At 37.6% G+C, this 25,282-nt stretch overlaps 1 protein-coding gene across 1 annotated transcript in view; it reads left to right on the top strand.

The window, feature by feature from the left end:
- The window catches only part of CNKSR2 (connector enhancer of kinase suppressor of Ras 2), a 1,108,533-nt gene that overhangs the window by 775,228 nt on the left and 308,023 nt on the right, over positions 1–25,282 (top strand). The window contains exon 18 of the mRNA XM_053705261.1: positions 2,682–2,755. Coding sequence (XP_053561236.1) covers positions 2,682–2,755 — 74 coding nt within the window. The remainder of the gene's footprint in view (positions 1–2,681; positions 2,756–25,282) is intronic.

Raw genomic sequence — 25,282 nt, 5'->3', positions numbered from 1 at the left:
ATGAGTATGTCATCTGCATGGCTTGAGTATTACCTAGATTCACCATTTTATGTTATGAGTGGCATGCCCCTATAGAGTACCCCTGAGACTCATGAATTGAGTAATGCGTCATGAAGGCCTGATATAGAATAGCGACTTTACAAGATGAAATTCTCCTGTCTCTAAAGGGGTCTTTGGTGTCTTTAGCCTATTACTTGCATAGCATTTTGCTGGAGTTAAGGAGTCAAGCATACTTCTAGGTATTGTTTTCACAGATTTTATTTATATTTCTTTGTGGCTCTGCTTTAAAGTCTCTCTATTTGTATAGCTTTAATAATGCACTTTAGAGCACCTCAGCTCTACAACAATTTCTGCTGCTTTTCTGTGCCTGTATTTTTGGTAGCTTACAGCTTGCACCAAGCCGGTCTATCGCCTCTGGATGTGTGTGATGATGTTTAGTAAATGGCACTATTCGGACTATGGTCTCCAAACAACAGTTGATTTTGTAGGGTGGATTGTTTCAGGCTTAATTTAAAGTGCGTTTAGTGAGAAGATGGCGGTTCGCACCAAAGGACACACAGTCCGGTGTCTTTCTCACATGTTGCGACTCAGCACCAAGGATTTCGCTGACAAGCAGCAGGTTATGTGGTATGGTTAATGTAGGCTGGGTTGTGGGATATGTTGGGCGGCGTTTGAAGTTTGTACTCACTGTTGTTTAGCAGGGCGCTCCGTGGCAGTCTGCTGAGTGACAAGAAGATGTACCCCGCTGTGGTCTTTAGCCTTCAGTTATAACTTTGATGTCAGCTTAGACTCCGGAGCGGAGCCCCTACCCTCCAGAGGTCTGTAGTTTACTGATCCCTTTTCAGATGTTGTAACGCCGATATCAGGTAGTTCAGACCAATCCACCAGGCCCCAGATCACTTTCCCTCAATTTTGCTCAGGTCAATGCAATTTCACCAAGCTGTAGTGATACCCTGAACCAGCAACCGTCAGTTATGCCTTTTAGGTCTTTTACCACCAATTTAATCTATAAAGGGCCTTAAATTTATAAATTTTGCTGAGGAGCTCTCGGTATGTGCGTCTGGCTCAGTTAGAGAGTTAGCTTCACACACCCCCACTCTCGAGATTTAAAGGGTCATGCCTAATTTAAGAAACTCCCACCTAAGTGTCCTCAGGTACTGAAGTTTGTATATGACCTTGCTTGGCCATCATTCTGTGCTGAGTGATTGCAATAACAGCTTCCACTGGCCTGTTTTTGCCCTGCCCTGTATATTGCTTTGTTTCCTGTATCCTGCTTGCATCCAGTATACTGCCTGATATGCATTATATTGCCTAGTATCCTGCCTGATATCCATTCACTTAAGGGCCAGTAAACCTAGCAAATAATGTTATATAATTCTGCACATAGTGTAGAATTATATAAAATTACCTTAGCGCCAGGTTTCTAAAGCAAATTGTTAGATAAATAAATAGCAAAGAAAACAGAACGTCTCTCCTGGCTCTACTGAGCGGTTCTGTTTTCTTCTCCTAAGTGCATCTGGGCATGCTGTCTAATCACAGCTGGCCCGATCTCGCTATTAAACTCAATGTAGCTCGCTACCAGAGCGGGAGCCAGCTACATTGATTTTAATACCGCGATTGGGCGCGCTGTGACTAGACTGCGTACCCACAATGCACATAGCAGAAGAAAATAGACCCGCTCAGTAGAGCCAGGAGCGGCGTTCTGTTTTCTTTGCTAAATATCTATATAACAATTTGCTTTAGAAACGTGTTTATATAACATTACTTGCTAGGTTTACTGGCCCTTTAGTACATGGTACCCATATCATGCAGTACCCTAGGCATTAGGACATTTAATTCTTTCACCATCAACAATTTTAACTTATTTTTGCCTCATATATTTCTTACAATCAGAGGCCAGCGATGCATTGAGGAGACCTACGCTCCTACTAGATAACCAGGATTCATTGATTTTGTAATAAAACTAGAAAATAAAAGATTACTTCAAAAGGATGGCATCATGACATAGCACTAACAATCAAAATATGCTGCCTCCAGCTAAATACTGCTGCCCTAGGCACATACAAATCTGTAATCTTTCTTGTTGACTAGATTCACAATTTTGTATTATGTTTTTATACCATCGCCATAAAAAATAACACTAACAAATATAAAGAACACTCTACTTACTTTATTTTGTATCAGATTGTATTATATGCAACGGCTTGTTTGCTTTTCATTATTGCATTTAAGAAGTTTCCTCAGTTTAATTAAAATGCGTTAGCAAGTGTGAATTAATTATGTAGATCCCAATTAACTGAGCATTTTGATTTATTACACTTGTTTATTGCTATTACTACCAATTATATATTTTTTAGCATCGCAAATAATTCTCTCAATCAAACAGAATATAGAAAAAATAGTCATACTTTAATATATATTACTTTAATCTTATATACGCCAAGAATAAATACAAATATAACATTTGCATTTAATTTTATTTTATGAGTCCTCTGCAGTATTTTTTTATGTTAATTAGAATCCGCCTTGTATATGTTATTGTCTAGTGTTTCTTAATAATGAAAAATGATTTAGGATAATACGCACTGAATATACAGGTACTAGAAACATTGCAGATGATAATAAATAATTTAGTAAGGGATTTCTTTTAATGAAGAAGTGTTTTATATGTTTCTTCCCAGGAAGAAAAAGCAGAGGGATTTATCAGTCTGCCGGAATTTAAAATTGACAGAGCCAGCGAATGCCGTAAAAAATTGTAAGTACAGATTATATTATTCCATTTTTTTTCTCTTTCTAGACACATCACACTAGTAATTTAGTTGCAGTAGTTGGTGAAGGAATATTAACACCATTTGGAAATTTTTTAATTTTTTTTTTCCTTATTGTCAATTGCTACTGGAAAAATACCAAGTAGATGAACTATAACTGAAAACAGAATAGTATAACTATATCATTCTTTAAAATATCTATGTACAAATTGAAAAAAACTTTAATATTAAAAATATTATATTTTCTTTCATGTAATTAGCAAGAGTCCATGAGCTAGTGACGTATGAGATATAAAATCCTACCAGGAGGGGCAAAGTTTGCCAAACCTTAAAATGCCTATAAATACACCCCTCACCACACCCACAATTCAGTTTTACAAACTTTGCCTCCCATGGAGGTGGTGAATTAAGTTTGTGCTAGATTCTACGTTGATATGCGCTTCGCAGCAGGCTGAAGCCCGGTTTTCCTCTCAGAGTGCAGTGAATGTCAGAGGGATGTGAAGAGAGTATTGCCTATTTGAATACAATGGTCTTCCTCTAGGGGATCTATTTCATAGGTTCTCTGTTATCGGTCGTAGAGATTTCTTCTCCTACCTCCCTTTTCAGATCGACGATATACTCTTATATACCATTACCTCTACTGATTCTCGTTTCAGTACTGGTTTGGCTATCTACTATATGTAGATGAGTGTCCTGGGGTAAGTATGTCTTATTTTATTTGTGACACTCTAAGCTATGGTGGGCACTTTATATGTAAAGTTCTAAATATATGTGTTTAAACTTATATTTGCCATGATTCAGGATATTCAGTATTCCTTCATTCAGACTGTCAGTTTCATTTTCTTTCATGTAATTAGCAAGAGTCCATGAGCTAGTGACGTATGGGATATACATTCCTACCAGGAGGGGCAAAGTTTCCCAAACCTCAAAATGCCTATAAATACACCCCTCACCACACCCACAAATCAGTTTTTACAAACTTTGCCTCCCATTGAGGTGGTGAAGTAAGTTTGTGCTAGATTCTACGTTGATATGCGCTTCGCAGCAGGCTGGAGCCCGGTTTTCCTCTCAGAGTGCAGTGAATGTCAGAGGGATGTGAAGAGCGTATTGCCTATTTGAATTCAATGGTCTCCTTCTACGGGATCTATTTCATAGGTTCTCTGTTATCGGTCGTAGAGATTCATCTCTTACCTCCCTTTTCAGATCGACGATATACTCGTATATATACCATTACCTCTACTGATTCTCGTTTCAGTACTGGTTTGGCTTTCTACTACATGTAGATGAGTGTCCTGGGGGTAAGTAAGTCTTATTTTTGTGACACTCTAAGCTATGGTTGGGCACTTTTATATAAAGTTCTAAATATGTGTTTAAACATTTATTTGCCTTGATTCAGGATGTTCAACGTTCCTTATTTCAGACAGTCAGTTTCATTATTTGGGATAATGCATATGAATCAATCAATTTTTTCTTACCTTAAAATTTGACTTTTTTCCTGTGGGCTGTTAGGCTCGCGGGGGCTGAAAATGCTTCATTTTATTGCATCATTCTTGGCGCGGACTTTCTTGGCGCAAAAATTTTCTTGTCATTTCCGGCGTCATACGTGTCGCCGGAAGTTGCGTCATTTTTTTTTTACTTTTTTTGCGCTAAAAAATTTCGGCGTTACCGGATGTGGCGTCATTTTTGGCGCCAAAAGCATTTAGGCGCCAAATAATGTGGGCGGCTTTCTTGGCGCTAAAAAATTTGAGCGTCATTGTTGTCTCCACAATATTTAAGTCTCATTGTTTATTGCTTCTGGTTGCTAGAAGCTTGTTCATTGGCATTTTTTTCCCATTCCTGAAACTGTCATTTAAGGAATTTGATCAATTTTGCTTTATATGTTGTTTTTTTCTATTACATATTGCAAGATGTCTCAGATTCACCCTGAATCAGAAGCCACTTCTGGAAAAACGCTTAACTGAGTTTCAGTTCTACCAAAGCTAAGTTCATTTATTTTAAATGTTATAAATGTTTATCTTTAGCTATGGTTTGTAATAAGTTATTATGATATACTTTTACATGCAGAATCCATTAGTATTTATTGCCATTCTTACATCTTATGTGCAAGAAATATTTAGAAGATTTATAAGAAATATTTTTCTGATTTTATTTTAAAGGCTTTGTCTGACTTCGTGCCTTCTAATAAAATTTTTAGGTCTTTTTCACTTCTTTTTTTAATTATTGAAGTTTCAAATGACCAACAACATACTGAGTTATCCTTCTCTGATGATGTTTTTTTCTCTTTCAGAAATTCTCTTCATCAGATATTGACACTAACAAATCTACTTTTTTATTATTTTTTTATTATTAAAGTACATTTGTTCTTTGTTGAAAAGGTGTTGATTATTTTGGATATTAAGGTATCTAGTTCTTTAAGACTAGCTGACACTATTTCTGCCTATTTATTCTTCTGTGTTTTCAGAGATTTTCTTTCCAATTCCCCATACTAGGGAATGGAATAGGCTGAGAATTTTCTTTTATTCCTTCTTCAAAGGTTTTAAACTATATTCTTTGCCAGCAGTTAAATTCAATTTGGAGGGTTCTCCAATTTATTGGGGCTATCTCTACTCCTACTAATTATGCTATTGTTTCTATAGCAAAATAGTATTTATTTTCCTTTAGATAATTGTATCTTATTTATGGAAAATTATTTAGTTTCAGGTACTTTTCTTGGTCCTGTGATTTATTTGGATATTGCAATTGCTTCATTTTTTCTGTTTACTTTAAGATCAAGTATCAGATTATGATTTATTTTAGCATTGTTAAAGGGACAACATTTACTAGACTGGGTGCTGTTGCATTTATCTTGTTGTTTTGCATTTGTTGATTATGCAGGTCCACTGTATTGACTGGTCCTTTAAACTGGACTATCATGCTAATTACATTTGTGTCTTCATTTTATTGAATATTTTCGCAAATGAGGGTTAATCTATGTCTTTAGCTATTTTAGCTAGAAGAATTTTGTGATTTTTAAAAATCCATATTTCTTTTGTTCTAAGATAATCAATTATTTGTTTTATAATTGGATTCAATTCTTAACTGTTACTCTGGGCTTCAAGATTGAGTTCTAAGACTAAAACTTTCAGCTTATACTAGTTTGGTTGTTCTTATTAAGGAACGAATTCCTGAGTTCCTTCCCAAGTAACATGTTTATAATTGGAAATTTTTCAGTTCGAAATCAGCTCCCTAATATTGCGATGTACATGCCGTATTCCAGCTTGGCTGGTAAGGGGCAGGTTAAGACTTCTTTGAAATTTATTTGGTTCCATGGCTGGGCACCCATGGGGTTCAAGCGCTGCTCAGACCTGGAATCTTCTGGGGTATTTCTTCCAGTTCCTTTTTTAGGAACTGGGTTTTGGAGTTTTATTCAAACTATTCTGCCTTTTTATGGTCTTTGATAGCATTATTTGTTTTCATTAGATACAATAAATGCATATTTTCATTTTTCTGTTTTAATTCAGATTATTTTCTGAGGATGCGGTATCTCATATGATTCACTTTGCTCTTCAGGACATAGTTAGAGGATCTTTTTTTCAAAAGCTCTTGATTCCTCACGCAAGGGTCACCTTTTTTAGGTTTCCAGATAGTTTATGTCACTGTCTTTGTCTCTATCAGACAAGGGACAATTTTATTGGGTTCCGTCTATCGGTACCTTTAGTCTCTATTATTTCCTTCAGTTGCTATATATGCATAGAAGTTTTAGGTCTTATGACCACAGCATTGGATTCAATTCCCTTTTGCTCATTTTCAATAGAAAGAACCTTTCCAGTCTTTTATGAGTGTTGTTTCTTCAAGAACATGGTTGGAGGATCAATTTACCAAAAACTTTGTTGATTCCTCAGACAAGGGTAACCTTTTTAGGTTTCCAGATAGATTCAGTGTCCATAACTCTGTCTCTGACGGACAAGAGACGTCTGAAATTGGTTTCAGCTTGTCGAAACCTTCAGTCTCAATCATTCCCTTCGGTAGCCTTATGCATGGAAATTCTAGTTCTTATGACTGCTGCATTGGACGCGATCCCCTTTGCTCATTTTCACATGCAACCTCTTCAGCTCTGTATGCTGAATATTTTTCTTACCTAAATTATCAATGGACTTTTTTCCTTTAAATTGCGGGCTGTTAAGCTCGCGGGTGCAAAAAATGTTAGAATTTATTGCGTCATTTTTGGCGCAAGACTTTTTTGGCGCGAGATTGACGTTTGTCTGACATCAATGACGTCATTTCTGGCGTCGTAGTTGACGCTGGAGGTTTTCACGTAGTTGCGTCATTTTTGGCCGTCGTGTTTGTTGCAGACGTTTTTGGCGCCAAAAAATATGTGGGCGTCATTCTTGGCGCCAGATTTTTAACATTATTTAAGTCTCATTTTTTTAGTTGCTTCTGGTTTCTAGAGGCCTATTCTGTTTGCATTTTTTTCCCATTCCTGAAACTGTCATTTAAGGAATTTGATAATTTTGCTTTATATGTTGTTTTTTTCTATTACATATTGCAAGATATTTCAAAAACTGTTCCTGTTTCAGAAAATACTGAGGGATTCCTGATGACTGATATCAGTCCTACCAAAGCTAAGTTCATTTATTTTAAGGTTATGAATGTTTATCTTTAGCTATGGTTTGTAATAAGTTTTTATGATAAACTTTTACATGCAGAGTCCATTAGTATTTATGCATTATCTATTGCTATTCTTTTTACATCTTATGTACAAGATATACTTAGGAATTTATAAGAATATTTTTCTGATTCTATTATAAAGGCTTTGTCTGCTATCCCACCTTCTAATAAAATTTTTAGGTCTTTTTTAAACTTCTCATTTAGTTGATGAAGTTTCAAATGACCAACAACATACTGAATTATCCTTCTCTGATGGTGTTTTTTCTCATTCAGAATATTCTTCATCAGATATTGACACTAACAAATCTACTTTTTTATTTTTAAATAGAGTACATTCGTTCTTTGTTGAAAAGGTGTTGATTATTTTGGATATTGAATTTATTAAATTCTGCTTATTAACCTTCTGTGGTTTCTTCAGAGGTTTTTTTCATGTTCCTGATACTAGGGAATGGAATAGGCATTTTTGAGGAAAAGTTTTGAGGAAGATCCCCCAAGTTAATGGGGCTATCTCTACTCTTGCTAAACATACTACTATTCCTATAGCAAATAGTATTTATTTTTTTCCTTGGGAAACTTGTATCTTATTTAAGGAAAATTGTTTATTTTCAGGTACTTTTCTTAGACCTGTAATTTATTTGGCTGATGTTGCAACTGCTTCAACTTTCTGGTTGGATACTTTAGTGCAACAAGTATCGGATTATGATTTGTTTAGCATTGTTAAGTTGATCAACATGCTAATAATTTAATTTGTGTCGTCATTTTTTTGATATTTTCGCAAATGAGGTTTAATCTATGTCTTTAGCTTTTTTAGCTAGAAGAACTTTGTGATTTCAATCTTGGAATGCTAATTTGATTTCTAAATTCCATATTTCTTTTTTTCCAAGGTAATCAATTATTTGGTTCACAATTGGATTCAATTCTTCAACTGTTACTCTGGGCTTCAAGATTGAGTTCTAAGGCTAAATTTTAAGCTTTTATTAGTTTTTGTTCTTACTAAGGAACGGAATTCTAAATTCTTCCCCAAGTAATATGTTTATAATTGAAAGTTTTCTTCATTCAATTGAAGCCATTTAAAAAATCAAAGTCCACTCCCCAAATTTGCATGTAGGTGCAGTTCTTATTCCAGCTTAGCTGGTAAGGGGCAGGTTAAGACTTTTTTAAAAATTTGTTTGGTTCAATTCGGTCCAAACTTCTTAGATTTGGATACAGAATAGGATTCAGAGTAAAACCGTCTGTGAGAAGTATTTTTTTCTCTAACATATTCCAGCTATTCCAGTAAGGCTCACACTTTCCTGAAGTGTGTTTCAGTCCTGTATGTATTGGGTACTTGTGAAGCGCGGCTGGTCACCCGTTGGGGCTCAAGGCGCTGCTCAGACCTGGAGTTTTCTGGGGTATTTATACCAGTTCCTTTTTAGGAACAGGGTTTGGGGGTTTTATTCAAAACTATTCATTATCCCAAAGATAGAAAATCTTTTTGAATTGTCATATAAGCATACCATCTTTTAGAATGGTGTTTATATGGTCTATTCTGCCTTTTTGGTCAGTGATGGCATTATTTGTTTACAATAGATACAATAGAGGCATATCTTCATTTTCTGTTTACATTCAGATTTTCATTTTCTGAGATTCTCTTTTTTTGACAAGCATTACCAATTTGTTGCTTTTCCTTCTGGTCTAGCGACAGCTCTAAGAATCTTTTCAAGGTTCTCAGTGTTTTCTTATTTGGACGGTCTTGTGGTACTGGCTCAGTCTTTTCGTTCTGCGGAATCTCATATGATTCAACTTTTGTTGTTTCTTCAAGACATGGTTAGAGGATCTTTTTATCAAAAGCTCCTTGATTCCTCAGACAAGGGTCACCTTTTTTTAGGTTTACAGATAGATTGTGTCAATGTCTTTGTCTCTAGCAGACAAGTGACAATTTTATTGGGTTCCGTTTGTCGGAACCTTCAGTCTCTATTATTTCCTTCAGTTGCTATATGCATGGAAGTTTTAGGTATTATGGCTGCAGCAATGGATTCGATTCCCTTTGCTCATTTTCATAAGAAAGCTTTCCATTTTTTTATACTGAATTAATGGTGCAGGGATTCTAGGATATCACTTTTATATCTTTGAATCCCAATGTTCAACTATCTTTGATTTGGTGGTTAGATCACCATCATATAGTTCTACGGGTCTCTTCGGTTCATTCAACCTGGACCATGATCACTACAGATGCGAGTCTTTTAGGTTGGGAGGCTGTCTCGGGATCTCTGTCAGCACAAGGGGTTTGGAAATCTCAGGAGGCGAGATTACCAATCGATATTTTGGAACTCCGTGCATTTTTCAGAGTTCTTCAGTTTTGGCTTCTTTTTGAAGAAAGAGACGTTTGTTTTTCAGACAGACAATGTCACAACTATGGCGTATGTCAATCATCAGGGTGGGACTCTCAGTCCTTAGGCTGTGAAAGAAGTATCTCGGATACTTGCTTGGGCTAAATCCAGCTCCTGTCTAATTTATGCGGTCCATTTCCCAGGTATAGACAATTGGGAAGCGGATTATCTCTGTCAATCAAGCTTTACATCCGGGAGAATGGTCTCTTTACCCAGATGTGTTTTTTCAAATTGTTCAGATGTGAGGGCTTCCAGAAATAGATCTGATGGCATCTTATCTAAACAAGGAACTTCCCAGGGGCCTATTCAGGTCCGGGGATCCTCTGGCAGAAGCAGTGTATGCATTGACACTTCCTTGGAGTTATCAATCTGCCTATATTTTTTCGCCTCTGGTTCTTCTTTTTAGAGTGATTTTCAAAATCATCAGGGAGCAATCTTTTGTGTTGCTGGTGGCTCCAGCATGGCCGCACAGGTTTTGGTATATGGTTCTTGTTCGGATGTCCAGTTGCCAATCTTGGTCACTTCCATTAAGGCCAGACCTTATATCTTAACATTAATTTTTTTACATCAGGAACTCAAATTATTAATTTGATGGTATGGAGATTTAACGCTTAGTACTTAGTCATAGAAGTTTCTCTGACTCAGTGATTAATACTATTTTGCAAGCTCGTAAATCTGTATCTAGTAAGATTTATTATTGAGTTCGAAAGATTTACATCTCTTGATGCTCTTCTCATAAATTCTCTTGGCATTCTTTTAGAATTCCTAGGATTTTATAGTTTCTTCAGGATGGTTTAGATAAGGGTTTTTGTCTGCAAGTTCCTTGCAAGGACAAATCTCTGCTTTTTCGGTGCTGTTTTCACAGAAAAATTTGCTAATCTTTCTGTTATTCATTGTTTTGTTCACGCTTTGGTTCGTATCAAGTCTGTCATTTAAGCCAATTTCTCCTCCTTGGAGTCTTAATTTGGTTCTGAGGGCTTTACAGGCTCTTCGGTTTGAGCATATGCTTTCTTTGGACATTTAAATTACTTTCATGGAAAGTATTGTTCCTTTTAGACATCTCTTCAGCTAGAACAGTTTTTGAATTATCTGCTCTTTCTTGTGAGTCTCCTTTTTCTGATTTTTCATCAGGATAAGGTGGTTTTGCTGTCTTCATTTAAAATTTTACCTAAAGTTGTGAATTTTAACAACATTAGTAGAGGAATTATTGTCCCTTCCTTGTGTCCTAATACTAAGAATTCTTTGGAGAGATTCTTACATTCTTTGGATGTGGTAAAAGTTTTGAAATTATGTTGAAGCTACTCAGATTTCAGAAAGACTTCTAGTCTATTTGTTATCTTTTCTGGTTTTAGGAAAGGTTAGAAGGCTTCTGCCATTTCTTTGGCATCTTGGTTATAGCTTTTTGATTCATCTTGCTTATTTGGAGTCGGGTAAATCCCCGCCTCAGAGGATTACGGCTCATTTTACTAGGTCAGTTTCTACTTCCTGGACTTTTAAGAATGAAGCTTCTGTTGATCAGATTTGCAAAGCAACGACTTGGTCTTCTTTGCATACTTTTACTAAATTCTACCATTTTGATGTTTTCTCTTCTTCAGAAGCAGTTTTTGGTAGAATAGTACTTCAGGCAGCTGTTTCAGTTTGATTCTTCTGCTTATAACTTCAGTTTTTTCATTATAAAAATTGAAACTTTTGATTTGGGTAGTGGATTAATTTTTCAGCGGAATTGGCTGTTTTTATTTTATCCCTCCCTATCTAGTGACTCTTGCGTGGAAGTTCCACATCTTGGGTATCTGCTATCCCATACGACACTAGCTCATGGACTCTTGCTAATTACATGAAAGAAAACATAATTTATGTAAGAACTTAACTGATAAATTCATTTCTTTCATATCAGCAAGAGTCCATGAGGCCCACCCTTTTTGTGGTGGTTATGATTTTTTTGTATAAAGCACAATTATTCCAATTCCTTATTTTTTATGCTTTTGCTCCTTTCTTATCACCCCACTTCTTGGCTATTCGTTAAACTGAATTGTGGGTGTGGTGAGGGGTGTATTTATAGGCATTTTGAGGTTTGGGAAACTTTGCCCCTCCTGGTAGGAATGTATATCCCATACGTCACTAGCTCATGGACTCTTGCTAATATGAAAGAAATGAAATTATCAGGTAAGTTCTTACATAAATTATGTTATTTTATAAATTAGATTAGACAAGCTGGTGCCCATCCTTTTCACATGAGTAGCTACATATATACCTGTATATTCAGATCGACTGGATTTGCACAGAAAAAAATCAAAAGGATCGAGCTGCATAAAAGTACATCTCTCCTCAATGTGCAGTAGTGCATGCTGGGTAAATGATGAGGTCATATATTAAAGGGATACTAAACCCAGATGTTTTTCTTTCATGATTCAGAAAGTTGCTTAAAAGTGCATGCTCTAATTTACTCCTATTATCATTTTTTCTTCGTTCTCTTGTTATCTTTATTTTAAAAATATTAATGTAAAACTTAGGAGCCGGCCCATTTTAGGTTCAGCACCCTGGATAGCGCTTGCTTATTGGTGGCTACATTGAACCACCAATAAGCAAGCATAACCCATGTTCTGAACCAAAAATGGGCCAGCTCCCAAGCTTTACATTCCTGCTTTTTAAATAAAGATAGCAAGCGAACGGAAAAAAAATGATAATAGGAGTAATTTAGAAAGTTGCTTAAAATTGCATGATCTATACGAATCATTAAATACATTTGGGTTTAGTATCCCTTTAAAGCACTTGAGGACCACATTGAGTCCACATTTTAGTTTTCCTCCCTCTTATTCTTTATTTAAAATTAAGTCTTTAAAGGGTAATCCAGTCAAAGCTGAAATGTGCATGAGTTTGTTACAGCTTTTAAACTGAAGCATGTCTGCAATACACTTGCATTAGCTAGAATGGTTATAGCTTTTACAGAGAACAGTGCATATGTATAGAAATTCTGTGCACTCTCATTCAGTAACTGCAGCTGTTGAGAAATTAGGTGGTGGCATGAAACATTGCCATTATCGACACAATACGCAACTGCTGACTTTCCGAGCAGGTGCTGTGTTTATATGTAGGTGCATGTGGCATATGGACATGTGCTCTGTATGTCATACACAGCAAAAGCAATTCTTGAAACCGTTTTTTATAATATTTGTGAATTGCAAAAAGGTTTCTATTCAAAATTCTGTTTTGATTGGTATATCCCCTAAAAATCAATGTATAGTCTTAAAGGGACACTAAACCCATTTTTTTTCTTTCATGATTCAGATAGAGTAATTTTACGCAACTTTCTAATTTACTCTTATCAATTTTTCTTTGTTCTCTTGCTATCTTTATTTAAAAAGCAGGAATGTGATGCATAGGAGCCGGCCCATTTTTGGTTGAGAACCTGGGTTATGCTTGCTTATTGGTGGGTAAATGTAAGCCTCCAATAAGCAAGCGCTATCCATGGTGCTGAACCTAAAATGGGCTGGCTGCTAAGATTTACATTCCTGCTTTTAAAATAAAGATAGCAAGAGAAAATTGATAATAGGAGTAAATTAGAAAGTTGCTTAAAATTTCATACTCTATCTGAATCATGAAAGAAAAAAATGGGTTCAGTGTCCGTTTAACTTAATTGAATAATCTAATTTTTAATTTATAGCTTTTTTTATGTTTAGAAGCTTGCAGGTAAGGAATGCTGCACAGCTCGTCTATATACCAGTGGAATTAGTAGCATCAACTCTTCTGAAACTCTTGCAGACTGAGACGCCTGATGTGCTTAAAGGGACAGTAAAGTCCAAATTAAACTTTCATGATTCAGATAGGGCATGTAATTTTAAACTTTCTAATTTACTTTGATCATCAAATTTGCTTTGTTCTCTTGGTATTCTTTGTTGAACGCTAAACCTAGGTAGGCTCATATGCTAATTTCTAAGCCCTTGAAAGCTACCTCTTATCTGAATACATTTGACAGTTTTCACAGCTAGAGGGTGTTAGTTCATATAAATATCATTGTGCTCACGCATGTGGAGTTATTTAATAGTCAGCACTAATTGCCTGAAATGCAAGTCTACCAAAAGATCTCAGATAAGGAGGCTGTTTGCAGAAGCTTAGATGCAATGTAATCACAAAGATATAAAGTATATTATACCAGTGTTGGTTATGAAAAACTGGGGAATGGTTGGTAAATAGAGGGATTATCTATCTTTTTAAACAATAACTTTTTTTGGTGTTTACTATCCCTTTAACGTTGCAAAAATAACTTTACAAAATAGTTTGTAAGTCTCTTTAAGTTTGAAAAATTCCCCTTTCCATTAGAACATATATATAATATATTTTTTGCTGATCCAATTTCTGAGTACAGAATTTGTACTAATTGGCATTTTCAAATGTAAGGGAACATTAAAAGATAGTTAAACCTAAAGAAATGTATCATATGACTGTATTTTGTCTTTAGTTGTTACATGGCTGCTTCAAATTCATCCACTAGTAATATTCTTACTCATTATAATATCTTATATTAGGCAAATTGTGAGATTTAGGAGATTATAAAGCAGCTCACAAAATTGTTTGAATAACCTTTTTTAACTGTATGAAGATTGATCACTGTAATTAAGCCTTTAAACTTTACAAACAGTGGTGTTAATTAATTATACTTATTGCTTGTGTTTCAAATTCATATGTGAATTTGTGAAACTTGTAATAATTGAGAATGATTTGAAAGGAAAGAACGAAAATATATTTAAATAGCTTCACATTCTGAGTACTGATATGGAACCACTGTTGCCTAGCAATGAAGCTACTGCATTGTTGTTTTTTCAGTAGAGACTAAATAGCTAATGCTTGTGTTATGTTTTTGAAGAGACAAAGTTAGCCAGTGTCAGACTTGGCACAATTACTCATACCCTTGACATTTAGCACCTTAGTTAGCAGTGTAAATGACATGGCTGAAGCAAAAAGGTGAGTATAGTAACTGAATTGCTTTATCTGATTCCTCCAATATAAAACCAAGATGCAATGGCTTCTGTAGGTAGATTGCCCTGCCAGCTTTTTACTGTGACTTGAACGGCTTACTGTATTTTGCTTTTCTTTTGCAAGATGTACCGAGTCAACAGATTCATCCTAACTTGTGGGATATTGTCCTTCCTGACAGGAAGTAGCAAAGAGAGCACCACAGCAGAGCTGTCTATATAGCCCCCCTTAACTCCACCCCCCAGTCATTCTCTTTGCTGGCTCTAAGCAGGAAGGATAAAGAGAAGAGGTGTTAAACTGTTAGTTTTATTTTATCTTTAATCAAGTGTTTGTTATTTTTAAATGGTACTGGTGTTGTACTATTTACTCTCAGGCAGGACATAGATGAAGATTTCTGCCTGGAGGATGATGATCTTAGCATTTGCAACTAAGGTCCACTGCTGTTCCCACAGAAGCTGAGGAGTACAGGAAAACTTCAGTGTGAGGAACTTTTTCTTGCTATACAGCAATGGGGTATGTTCAGTCATATTTTCTGCAGAGACTGTTAACTCAGAAAGGCTGACAGTGTCCCCATTAGGGGAAGGGTAAGCAGTAATCCTAGTGTTATCAGAGATTTTTACTAGCTTGCATAAAGGGTTAATTTTTTGTGGGCACTCAGTTTGTTATGTGAATTTGGGACAAACGTTTTTGTGTCTGGGAGTAACGTTTTCTGTTTTATGGGACATTTGCTTGAGGGTTCTTTGGGGTTGTTTATAACCCATATGGCTTTCAGGCAGGGTTTGTTAGTTTTGTGTAGGCCCCAGCAACATCGAGTGAGGTGGGCAGGGCCTACATTTACAAGCAGCAAGCAACTTCTCCTGAGGTCCTGAGAGTCTTCTGAGGGACTAATTAAAGCTTTAAACCCCATATTATTGCTTCCTAAGGGCAGGTAGGGCCACAGTAGAGCTGTGGCAAGGTGCTTTAGGGGGTTTTAACCAGTTTTAGACACTTATCAATCCGTTTTTTTCATTTGGGGATCTATTACTTTGTTACTTGTGGTGCAATCCTTCTAAAGCTTAGTGGGTGTACTGTTAAAATTTCGGAATTTTTGAAGCAATTTTAACCTGTTTTGCAGTTTGTGTATGCCTTTTTTTCCCTTAAAGGTACAGTACCGTTTTTGCAAATTGTGTTTTTTTTTTTAAATTAAATAAAGTGTTTTCCAAGCTTGCTTGCTTCATTACTAGCCTGTTAAACATGTCTGACACTGAGGAAACTCATAGTTCAATTTGTTTAGAAGCCATTGTGGAACCCGCTCTAAGAATGTGTCCCAATTGTACTGATATGTCTATAAATTGCAAACAGCATATTTTGACTTATAAGAATTTGGCATTAAATGATTCTCAGACAGAAGTAAATCGGGTTTCGCCATCTAGTTCTCCCCAAGTGTCACAACCAGTTACGCCCCCACAAGTAACGCCAAGTACTTCTAGTGCGTCTAATTCTTTCACCTTGCAAGATATTGCTTCAGTTATGAATACTACCCTCACAGAGGTTTTATATAAACTGCCAGGGTTGCAAGGGAAGCGCAGTAGCTCTGGGTTAAGAACAAATGCTGAGCCTTCTGACGCTTTAGTAGCCGTATCCGATATTCCCTCACAATGTTCTGAGGTAGGGATGAGGAATTTGCTGTCTGAGGGAGAGATTTCTGATTCAGGAAAGATGTTCCCTCAGACAGATTCAGATATGATGGCATTTAAATTTAAGCTAGAGCACCTCTGTTTATTGCTCAGGGAGGTTTTAGCTACTCTGGATGATTGTGACCCTATTGTCGTTCCAGAGAAATTGTGTAAAATGGACAAATATTTAGAGGTTCCTGTTTACACTGATGTTTTTCAGGTCCCTAAGAGGATTTCAGACATTGTTACTAAGGAGTGGGATAGACCAGGTATTCCGTTCGCTCCCCCTCCTGTTTTTAAGAAAATGTTCCCCATTTCTGACACCATAAAGGACTCATGGCAGATGGTCCCTAAGGTGGAGGGAGCTATTTCTACTCTGGCTAAGCGTACAACTATACCTATTGAAGACAGTTGTGCTTTCATTGATCCTATGGATAAAAAGTTAGAGGGTCTCCTAAAGAAAATTTTTGTTCATCAGGGTTTTCTTCTTCAACCTATAGCATGCATTGTTCCGGTAACCACTGCAGCTGCTTTTTGGTTTGAGGCTCTAGAAGAGGCTCTTCAGATGGAGACCCCACTAGATGATATTTTGGACAGAATTAAGGCCCTTAAGTTGGCTAATTCTTTTATTACAGACGCCACTTTCCTTTCTTGCTAAGTTAGCGGCAAAGAATTCAGGTTTTGCCATTTTAGCGCGAAGAGCGTTATGGTTTAAGTCCTGGTCAGCTGATGTGTCATCTAAATCTGAGCTTTTGACCATCCCTTTCAAAGGTAAGACTCTATTCTAGCCTGCACTGAAAGAGATCATTTCAGACATCACTGGAGGGAAGGGTCATGCCCTCCCTCAAGATAAGTCAAATAAGACAAGGACCAAACAAAATAATTTTCGTTCCTTTCGAAACTTCAAGGGTGGTCCCGCTTCCTCTTCCCCTGCTGCAAAGCAAGAGGGGAACTTTGCTCAATCCAAGCCAACCTGGAGACCTAACCAGGCTTGGAACAAGGGTAAACAGGCCAAAAAACCTTCTGCTGCCACTAAGACAGCACGAAGGGGTAGCCCCCGATCCGGGACCGGATCAAGTAGGGGCAGACTTTCTCTCTTTGCTCAGGCCTGGGCAAGAGACGTTCAGGACTCCTGGGCCGTAGAAATTGTAACCCAGGGGTATCTCCTAGATTTCAAAGATTCTCCTCCAAGGGGGAGGTTCCATCTTTCTCAATTGTCTGTAAACCAGACAAAATGAGAGGCGTTCTTACGCTGTGTAGAAGACCTTTTTACCATGGGAGTGATCTGCCCAGTTCCGAAAACAGAACAGGGGCAAGGTTTCTACTCCAATCTGTTTGTGGTTCCCAAAAAAGAGGGAACCTTCAGAACAATTCTAGATCTCAAGATCCTAAACCAATTCCTAAGAGTTCCATCCTTCAAGATGGAGACCATTCAGACTTTTTTACCATTGATCCAGGTGGGTCAATATATGACTACCGTGGATCTAAAGGATGCGTATCTACACATTCCTATCCACAAAGATCATCACCAGTTCCTCAGGTTTGCCTTTCTGGACAGGCATTACCAGTTTGTGGCTCTTCCCTTCGGGTTTCCAACTTGCCAAGTCTCACACGGACTTAGTGTTGGCCTTTCTAAGATCTCATGGGTGGAAGGTGAACGTGAAAAAGAGTTCTCTTATTCCTTTCACAAGAGTTCCATTCCTGGGAACTCTGATAGATTTGGTGGACATGAAAATATTTCTGACGAAGGTCAGGAAATCAAAGATTTTAACCACCTGCCGAGCTCTTCATTCCATTCCTAGGCCGTCAGTGGCTCAGTGTATGGAGGTAATCGTACTTATGGTAGCGGCAATGGACATAGTTCCGTTTGCTCGCTTGCATCTCAGACCACTGCAACTATGCATGCTCAAACAGTGGAATGGGGATTATGCAGATTTATCTCCTCAGATAAATCTGGAACAAGAGACCAGAGACTCTCTTCTTTGGTGGTTGTCACAGGATCACCTGTCCAGGGGAATGTGTTTCCGCAAGCCAGCGTGGGTTATTGTGATGACAGACGCCAGCCTACTGGGCTGGGGTGCAGTCTGGAATTCCCTGAAAGCACAGGGTTTGTGGACTCAGGAGGAGGCCCTCCTACCGATAAATATTATGGAATTAAGAGCGATATTCAATGTTATTCAGGCGTGGCCTCAGCTGGCTTCGGCCGGATTCATCAGGTTTCAGTCGGACAACAGTCACAAAAGAGTTTGTATGTACAGTTGTATATGTTAAGTTAAACAAAATTTAAAGTGCAGATATATGATAAAATCGCACTCAGACAGTCCTTTAGACTCAAATGACCAAAGTTAGTTATTGATTCCCTCCACAGCGTGACCCCGCTCACCTGGCAATCCTTTTTCACTCGAACTTAGTGGCTAAAATGCAGGGAACCTGGTTCAGACCAAGCCTACTCACGGCATCCAATCCTTTGTGATCCTTCTTGAGTACCATGCCCACTTAGCTTCACTTTGGCGTCCGGCGTCTTCCGGGAACGTCACTGCCGATGCGGTAGAGCGGTCACGTGTGGGTAATGGTCCAATGAGCGACCGGCAATCCCGACAACTTGTCTGATCTTCTGGCTAGTAAAAAATCTTGGCTTGAAGAAAGCGATCAGGCAAATTAGTAGTATAAAAATCCAAATTTTATTCCTCTGGTTAAAAGCGAACCACAGAGCTCACAGAACAATGAAGAAGGTGTCGTGTATCAGATTGGCTTACTCGTTTCGGCGTGAGCCGTAATCATAGCCTGTTCAATCTGATACACTGCACCTCTTTTACAGGTAAAAAATCTCAATGATTGGTTAATAGGCAAAACAAGCAAATATTTGCATAGACACACCTTCATACGGTAAATGGTCATTATCAGTACTATATAGCTTCAATAAATAGCTATACACTTGTATACAAATTCACTAAAAGAAACAAATTAATGTCGGACAACATCACGACTGTAGTTTATATCAATCATCAGGGGGGAACAAGGAGTTCCTTGGCGATGATAGAAGTTTCCAGGATAATCCGATGGGCAGAGACTCACTCTTGCCATCTATCAGCGATCTATATCCCAGTGGTGGAGAACTGGGAGGCAGATTTTCTAAGTCGTCAGACTTTTCATCCTGGGGAGTGGGAGCTCCATCCGGAGGTGTTTGCTCAACTGGTTCAGCTATGGGGCACACCAGAATTGGATCTGATGGTGTCTCGTCAGAACGCCAAACTTCCTTGTTACGGATCCAGGTCAAGGGATCCTCAGGCAGTACTGATAGATGCTCTAGCAGTATCCTGGTCGTTCAACCTGGCTTATGTGTTTCCACCATTCCCTCTCCTTCTGCGTCTGTTTGCCATAATCAAACAGGAGAGAGCTTTGGTGATTTTGATAGCGCCTGCGTGGCCACGCAGGACTTGGTATGCAGACCTGGTGGACATGTCATCTCTGCCACTGAGATGGGAACTTTTGATTCAAGGTCCATTCAAGCATCCAAATCTAATTTCTCTGCAACTGACTGCTTGGAGATTGAACGCTTGATTTTATCAAAGCGGGGTTTCTCTGTGTCGGTCATAGATACCTTGATTCAGGCTTGAAAGCCTGTCACCAGGAAGATCTATCATAAGATATGGCTTAAATATATTTTTTGGTGTGAATCCAAAGGCTACTCATGGAGTAAGATCAGGATTCCTAGGATTTTGTCTCTTCTCCAAGAAGGATTGGAGAAAGGATTGTCCGCTAGTTCCTTAAAGGGAAAGATATCTGCTTTGTCTATTCTGTTGCACAAGCGTCTGGCAGATGTCCCAGACGTTTGGGCTTATTGTCAGGCTTTAGTTAGAATTAAGCCTGTGTTTAAACCTGTTGCTCCGCCATGGAGTCTCAATTTAGTTCTTAAAATTCTTCAGGGGGTTCCGTTTGAACCCATGCATTCCATAGATATTAAGCTTCTATCTTGGAAAGTTCTATTTCTAGTTTCTCTTCAGCTCGAAGATTTTCTGAACTATCTGCATTACAATGTGACTCGCCTTATCTTGTTTTCCATGCTGATAAGATGGTTTTGCGTACCAAACCTGGGTTCCTCCCTAAGGTTGTTTCTAACAGGAATATCAATCAGGAAATTGTTGTTCCTTCTCTGTATCCTAATCCTTCTTCTAAGAAGGACCGTCTGTTGCACAACTTGGACGTGGTTCGTGCCTTGAAGTTTTATTTGCAGGCAACCAAAGATTTTCGCCAATCATCATCTTTGTTGTAAATGCTGGAAAGCGTAGAGGTCAAAAGGCTACGGCTACCTCTCTTTCCTTTTGGCTGAAAAGCATCATCCGTTTGGCTTATGAAACTGCTGGACAGCAGCCTCCTGAAAGAATTACAGCTCACTCCACTAGAGCGGTGGCTTCCACATGGGCTTTTAAAAATTATGCTTCTGTTGAACAGATTTGTAAGGCTGCGACTTGGTCTTCGCTTCATACCTTTTCCAAATTTTACAAATTTGATACTTTTGCTTCTTCGGAGGCTATTTTTGGGAGAAAGGTTTTGCAAGCAGTGGTGCCTTCCTTTTAGATTCCTGTCTTGTCCCTCCCTTCATCCGTGTCCTAAAGCTTTGGTATTGGTATCCCACAAGTTAGGATGAATCCGTGGACTTGGTACATCTTGCAAAAGAAAACAGAATTTATGCTTACCTGATAAATTTCTTTCTTTTGCGATGTACCGAGTCAACAGCCCGCCCTGTCTATTCAAGACAGATAGTTGTTTTTTTTTATGTAAACTTCAGTCACCTCTGCACCTTATAGTTTCTCCTTTTCTTCCTTGGCCTTCGGTCGAATGACTGGGGGGTGGAGTTAAGGGGGGAGCTATATAGACAGCTCTGCTGTGGTGCTCTCTTTGCTACTTCCTGTCAGGAAGGACAATATCCCACAAGTTAGGATGAATCGCAAAAGAAAGAAATTTATCAGGTAAGCATGAATTCTGTTTTTTATTTTTATTTCTGTTCACTATTGAGACCAAATGTTAGCCTTATTGTAATTTGTCTTCTTTTGTATTTTGTTGTTTAAATTTATAAAATGTGACCATTTAAAATTGTGTATGTTTTATATGTTTACATATTTAAAGAAACAGTCTACTCCAGAATTGTTATTGGTTAAAAAGATAGATAATCCCTATACTACCCATTCCTCAGTTTTGCATAAATGTTTTACCTATGTTGATTACCTTGTATCTAAGCCTCTGCAGACTGCCCCCTTATTTCAGTTCTTTTCAATAGACTTGTACGCGGTCAAAAAATTTGGTTTGGTTCGTTTCGATTCGGGCCATAAAAAAATTTGGTTTGAGACATTCGTAATAATTCGGTATGTGTCGGTAATTCGGTTTCGGAATTTATTTGTGTCGTTTCGAATTTTGAAATTCGGATGCATTTGAAATCGTTACTGAATTATTATTAATGTCGGACCAAATCTTTATTACGGACGAATTGTTATTTCTAACAAATGTTCTGGCGATTGCCGAAACAAAATTATGTTAAACCGCCGCTGCCACTAAATAAAGCTATTAACCCCTAAATGGCCATTCTCCCACATTACTAACACTACTTAAACCTATTAACCGCTAAACCGCCGCCCCGCACATCGCTGACACTAACTAAATAAAGTTATTAACCCCGAAACCACAATTTCTCAACATCGCCAACACTACCTAAACCTAATAACCTCTAAACCGCCGTTCCCAAACATCGCCAACACTAAATAAATCACTAAATAAAGTATTAACCCCTAAACCGCTGTTCCCAAACATCGCCAACACTAAACCTATTAACCCCTAAACCGCAGTTCCCTGACATTGTCGACACTAACTAACCCCTAAACCGCACCCCCCACATCGCCAACATGAACCAAACCTATTAATTAACCCCTAAACCACCGCCCCCCACATCGCAACAACTTAAACTATAATAACCCCTAACACCATCTAACTTTAACATAATTTAAATAGACCTAAATTAAAATTTAAATTATTAACTAAATAATACCTATTTAAATCTAAATACAAAGTAACTTGCCTTGAAATAAAACCTAAGCTAGCTACAATATAACTAATAGTTATATTGTGGCTAGCTTAGGTTTTATTTTTATTTCACAGGTAATTTTGTATTTATTTTAACTAGGTAGACTAGTTAGTAAAAATAGTTATTAACCATTTACTAACTACCTAGTTAAAATAAATACACACTTACCTGTGAAAAATAAAACCTAAGCTGCCTTACACTAAAACCTACCATAACAAAATAAAATAACCTACCATTACAAAATAAAAAAAACCTACCATTACAAAAAATAAAAAACACTAATATTACAAAAAGTAAAAAAAACTAACAAACAAAATTATCCAAAATAATAAAAATGATTCCTATTCTAATACCCCTTTTTTAAAGGCCCTTAAAAAGGGCCTTTTGTAGGGCATTGCCCTAATGTTAATAGCTCTTTTGCTAAAAAAGAAAAACACAAAGACCCACTAACATTACAAACCCCCACCCCCCCAAACCCACAAAATAAAAAATAAAGTTAAACCTAATCTACCCATTTCCCCGAAAAGGACATTTGTATGGGCATTGTCCTTAAAGGGCATTCAGCTCATTTAAGAGTGCCCACCCTAATCTAAAAAAAAACCCACCCCAAAATGAAAAAAAAATTACACAAAATAAAAAACAAATTATCAAAAATAATAAAAATGATTCCTATTTTAATAGCCATTTAAAAAAAAAACACCCCAAAATAAAAAACCTAATCTAGAATAAGCCACCAATAGCCCTTACAAGGGCCTTTTGCAGGGCATTTCCCTAAGTTAAACAGCTGTTTTGCTCAGAAATAAATACAAAGACCCACTAACATTACAAACCTCCACGCCCCCCCCCAAACCCACAAAATAAAAAAAACCTCTAAAAAACATAATCTATCCATTGCCCTAAAAAGGGCATTTGTATGGGTATTGCCCTGAAAAGGGCATACAGCACTTTTGCTGCCCTTAAAAGGACATTCAGCTCTTTTAAGAGTGCCCACCCTAATATATAAAAAAACACCCCAAAAAAAACCTTAACACTAACCCCTCTTTAGGTACTCACAGTTGTTGAAGTCTCACTTGAACAATCTTCATCCCGGCGGCACCATCTTCATCCAGGCGGCATCATCATCCAGGCGGCTCCATCTTCATCCATCGCGGGACCGGCATCTTCTTTATCCTTGCGGAGGCGGAGGTCCAGGCAGAGTTCCATCGATTCGATGTGGAGGTCCTCTTCATGTGATCGTCCGCCGCACACTGAGGATTGAAATGCAAGGTACCCCTTTTATACTGGGGTTACCATTGCATTCCTATTTGCTGAAAAATTTGATTCAGCCAATAGGAATTAGGGCTGCTAAAATCCTATTGGCTGTTCGAATCAGCCAATAGGATTTAAGCAGCTCTCATTCTATTGGCTGATTCGAATTAGCCAATAGAATGAGAGCTTCTTAAATCCTATTGGGTGATTTGAACAGCCAATAGGAGTTTAGCAGCCCTAATTCCCTAATAAGCACACTGTTACCTTTATGGCATACATGTCTAAATGGGAAAAACTGTCAAAATGCGCTGAGATAAGAGGCAACCTTCAAGGCCTTAGAAATTGGCATATAAGCCTACCTACAAAAACAAATGTGATGGTGCACAAAAAAGAATAAAAGTCCCAGGTTATCATGGTGGTAATGCTCAGCAGGTGAACCGCAGGGAAAAAAACAAGAAGAAACACATATAGAGAAGTTCTGTGGTTAAGTGAAATTTACAGCAGAATTTAGAAAAGCTACTCACATTGTCTAAAGCTTCAAAATCAAGCTCTAGATATATAGGCACAGGAAGCCCCTAATAGGACGCAAGGCAAAGAAGAATGTTCCAGCTCCAATGGATGAATCAGAAGTGGTTAAAAGGTATAACAAATTTATTAAAAACAAGTCACAAGGCATACAATGAGGCTGTCACAATCATAGACTACTACAATACTCGGAGCCTTGTTCCTTACTGGACTAACAGAGCATTCATTGGACATTGTGATACACACAGTCTTTTGCTTGTAGTAGTCTATGATTGGGACAGTCTCATTGTATGCCTTGTGACTTGTTTTTAATAAATTTGTTATGCTTTTTAACCACTTCTGATTTATCCTTTGGAACTGGATAATCCTTCTTTGCCTTGCCTCCTGTTAGGAGCTTCCTGTGCCTATATATCTAGAGCTTGATTTTGAAGCTCTAGACAATGTGAGTACCTTTCTAGGTTCTGTTGTAAATTTCACTTAAAGGGCCACTAAACCCAAAATCTTTCTTTCATGATTCAGATAGAGAATACAAATTTAAACAACATTGCAATTTACTTCTATTATTTATTTTGCTTATTTTTTTAGATATCCTTAGTTGAAGAAAAAGCAATGCACATGGTGAGCCAATCACACGAGGCTTCTATGTGCAGCAACCAATCAGCAGCTACTGAGCATATCTAGATATGCTTTTCAGCAAAGAATATCAAGAGAATAAAACAAATTAGATAATATAAGTAAATTAGAAAGATGTTTAAAATTGCATTCTTTTTCTAAATCATGAAAGAAAAAATGTGGGTTTCATGACCCTTTAACCACAGAGCTTCATTATATGTGTTTCTTCTTGTTTTTCCCTTTGGTTCACCTGCTAGCATTACCACCATGATAACCTGGGACTTTTATCCTTTTTTGTGCACTATCACATTTGTTTTTGTATTTTATTATTTCTTATATTGTGATTTAAGCAAGTTTATATATTTTTTTTTTGTTCTTTTATATAAGCCTACCTACGTTTAGCTTTCAACA

The sequence above is a fragment of the Bombina bombina genome, chromosome 3 (assembly GCF_027579735.1).
Source record: "Bombina bombina isolate aBomBom1 chromosome 3, aBomBom1.pri, whole genome shotgun sequence".
Taxonomy (NCBI): Eukaryota; Metazoa; Chordata; class Amphibia; order Anura; family Bombinatoridae; genus Bombina; species Bombina bombina.
Note: the sequence above shows the minus strand (reverse complement) of the source record. Positions and strands in the feature narration are given on the sequence as shown.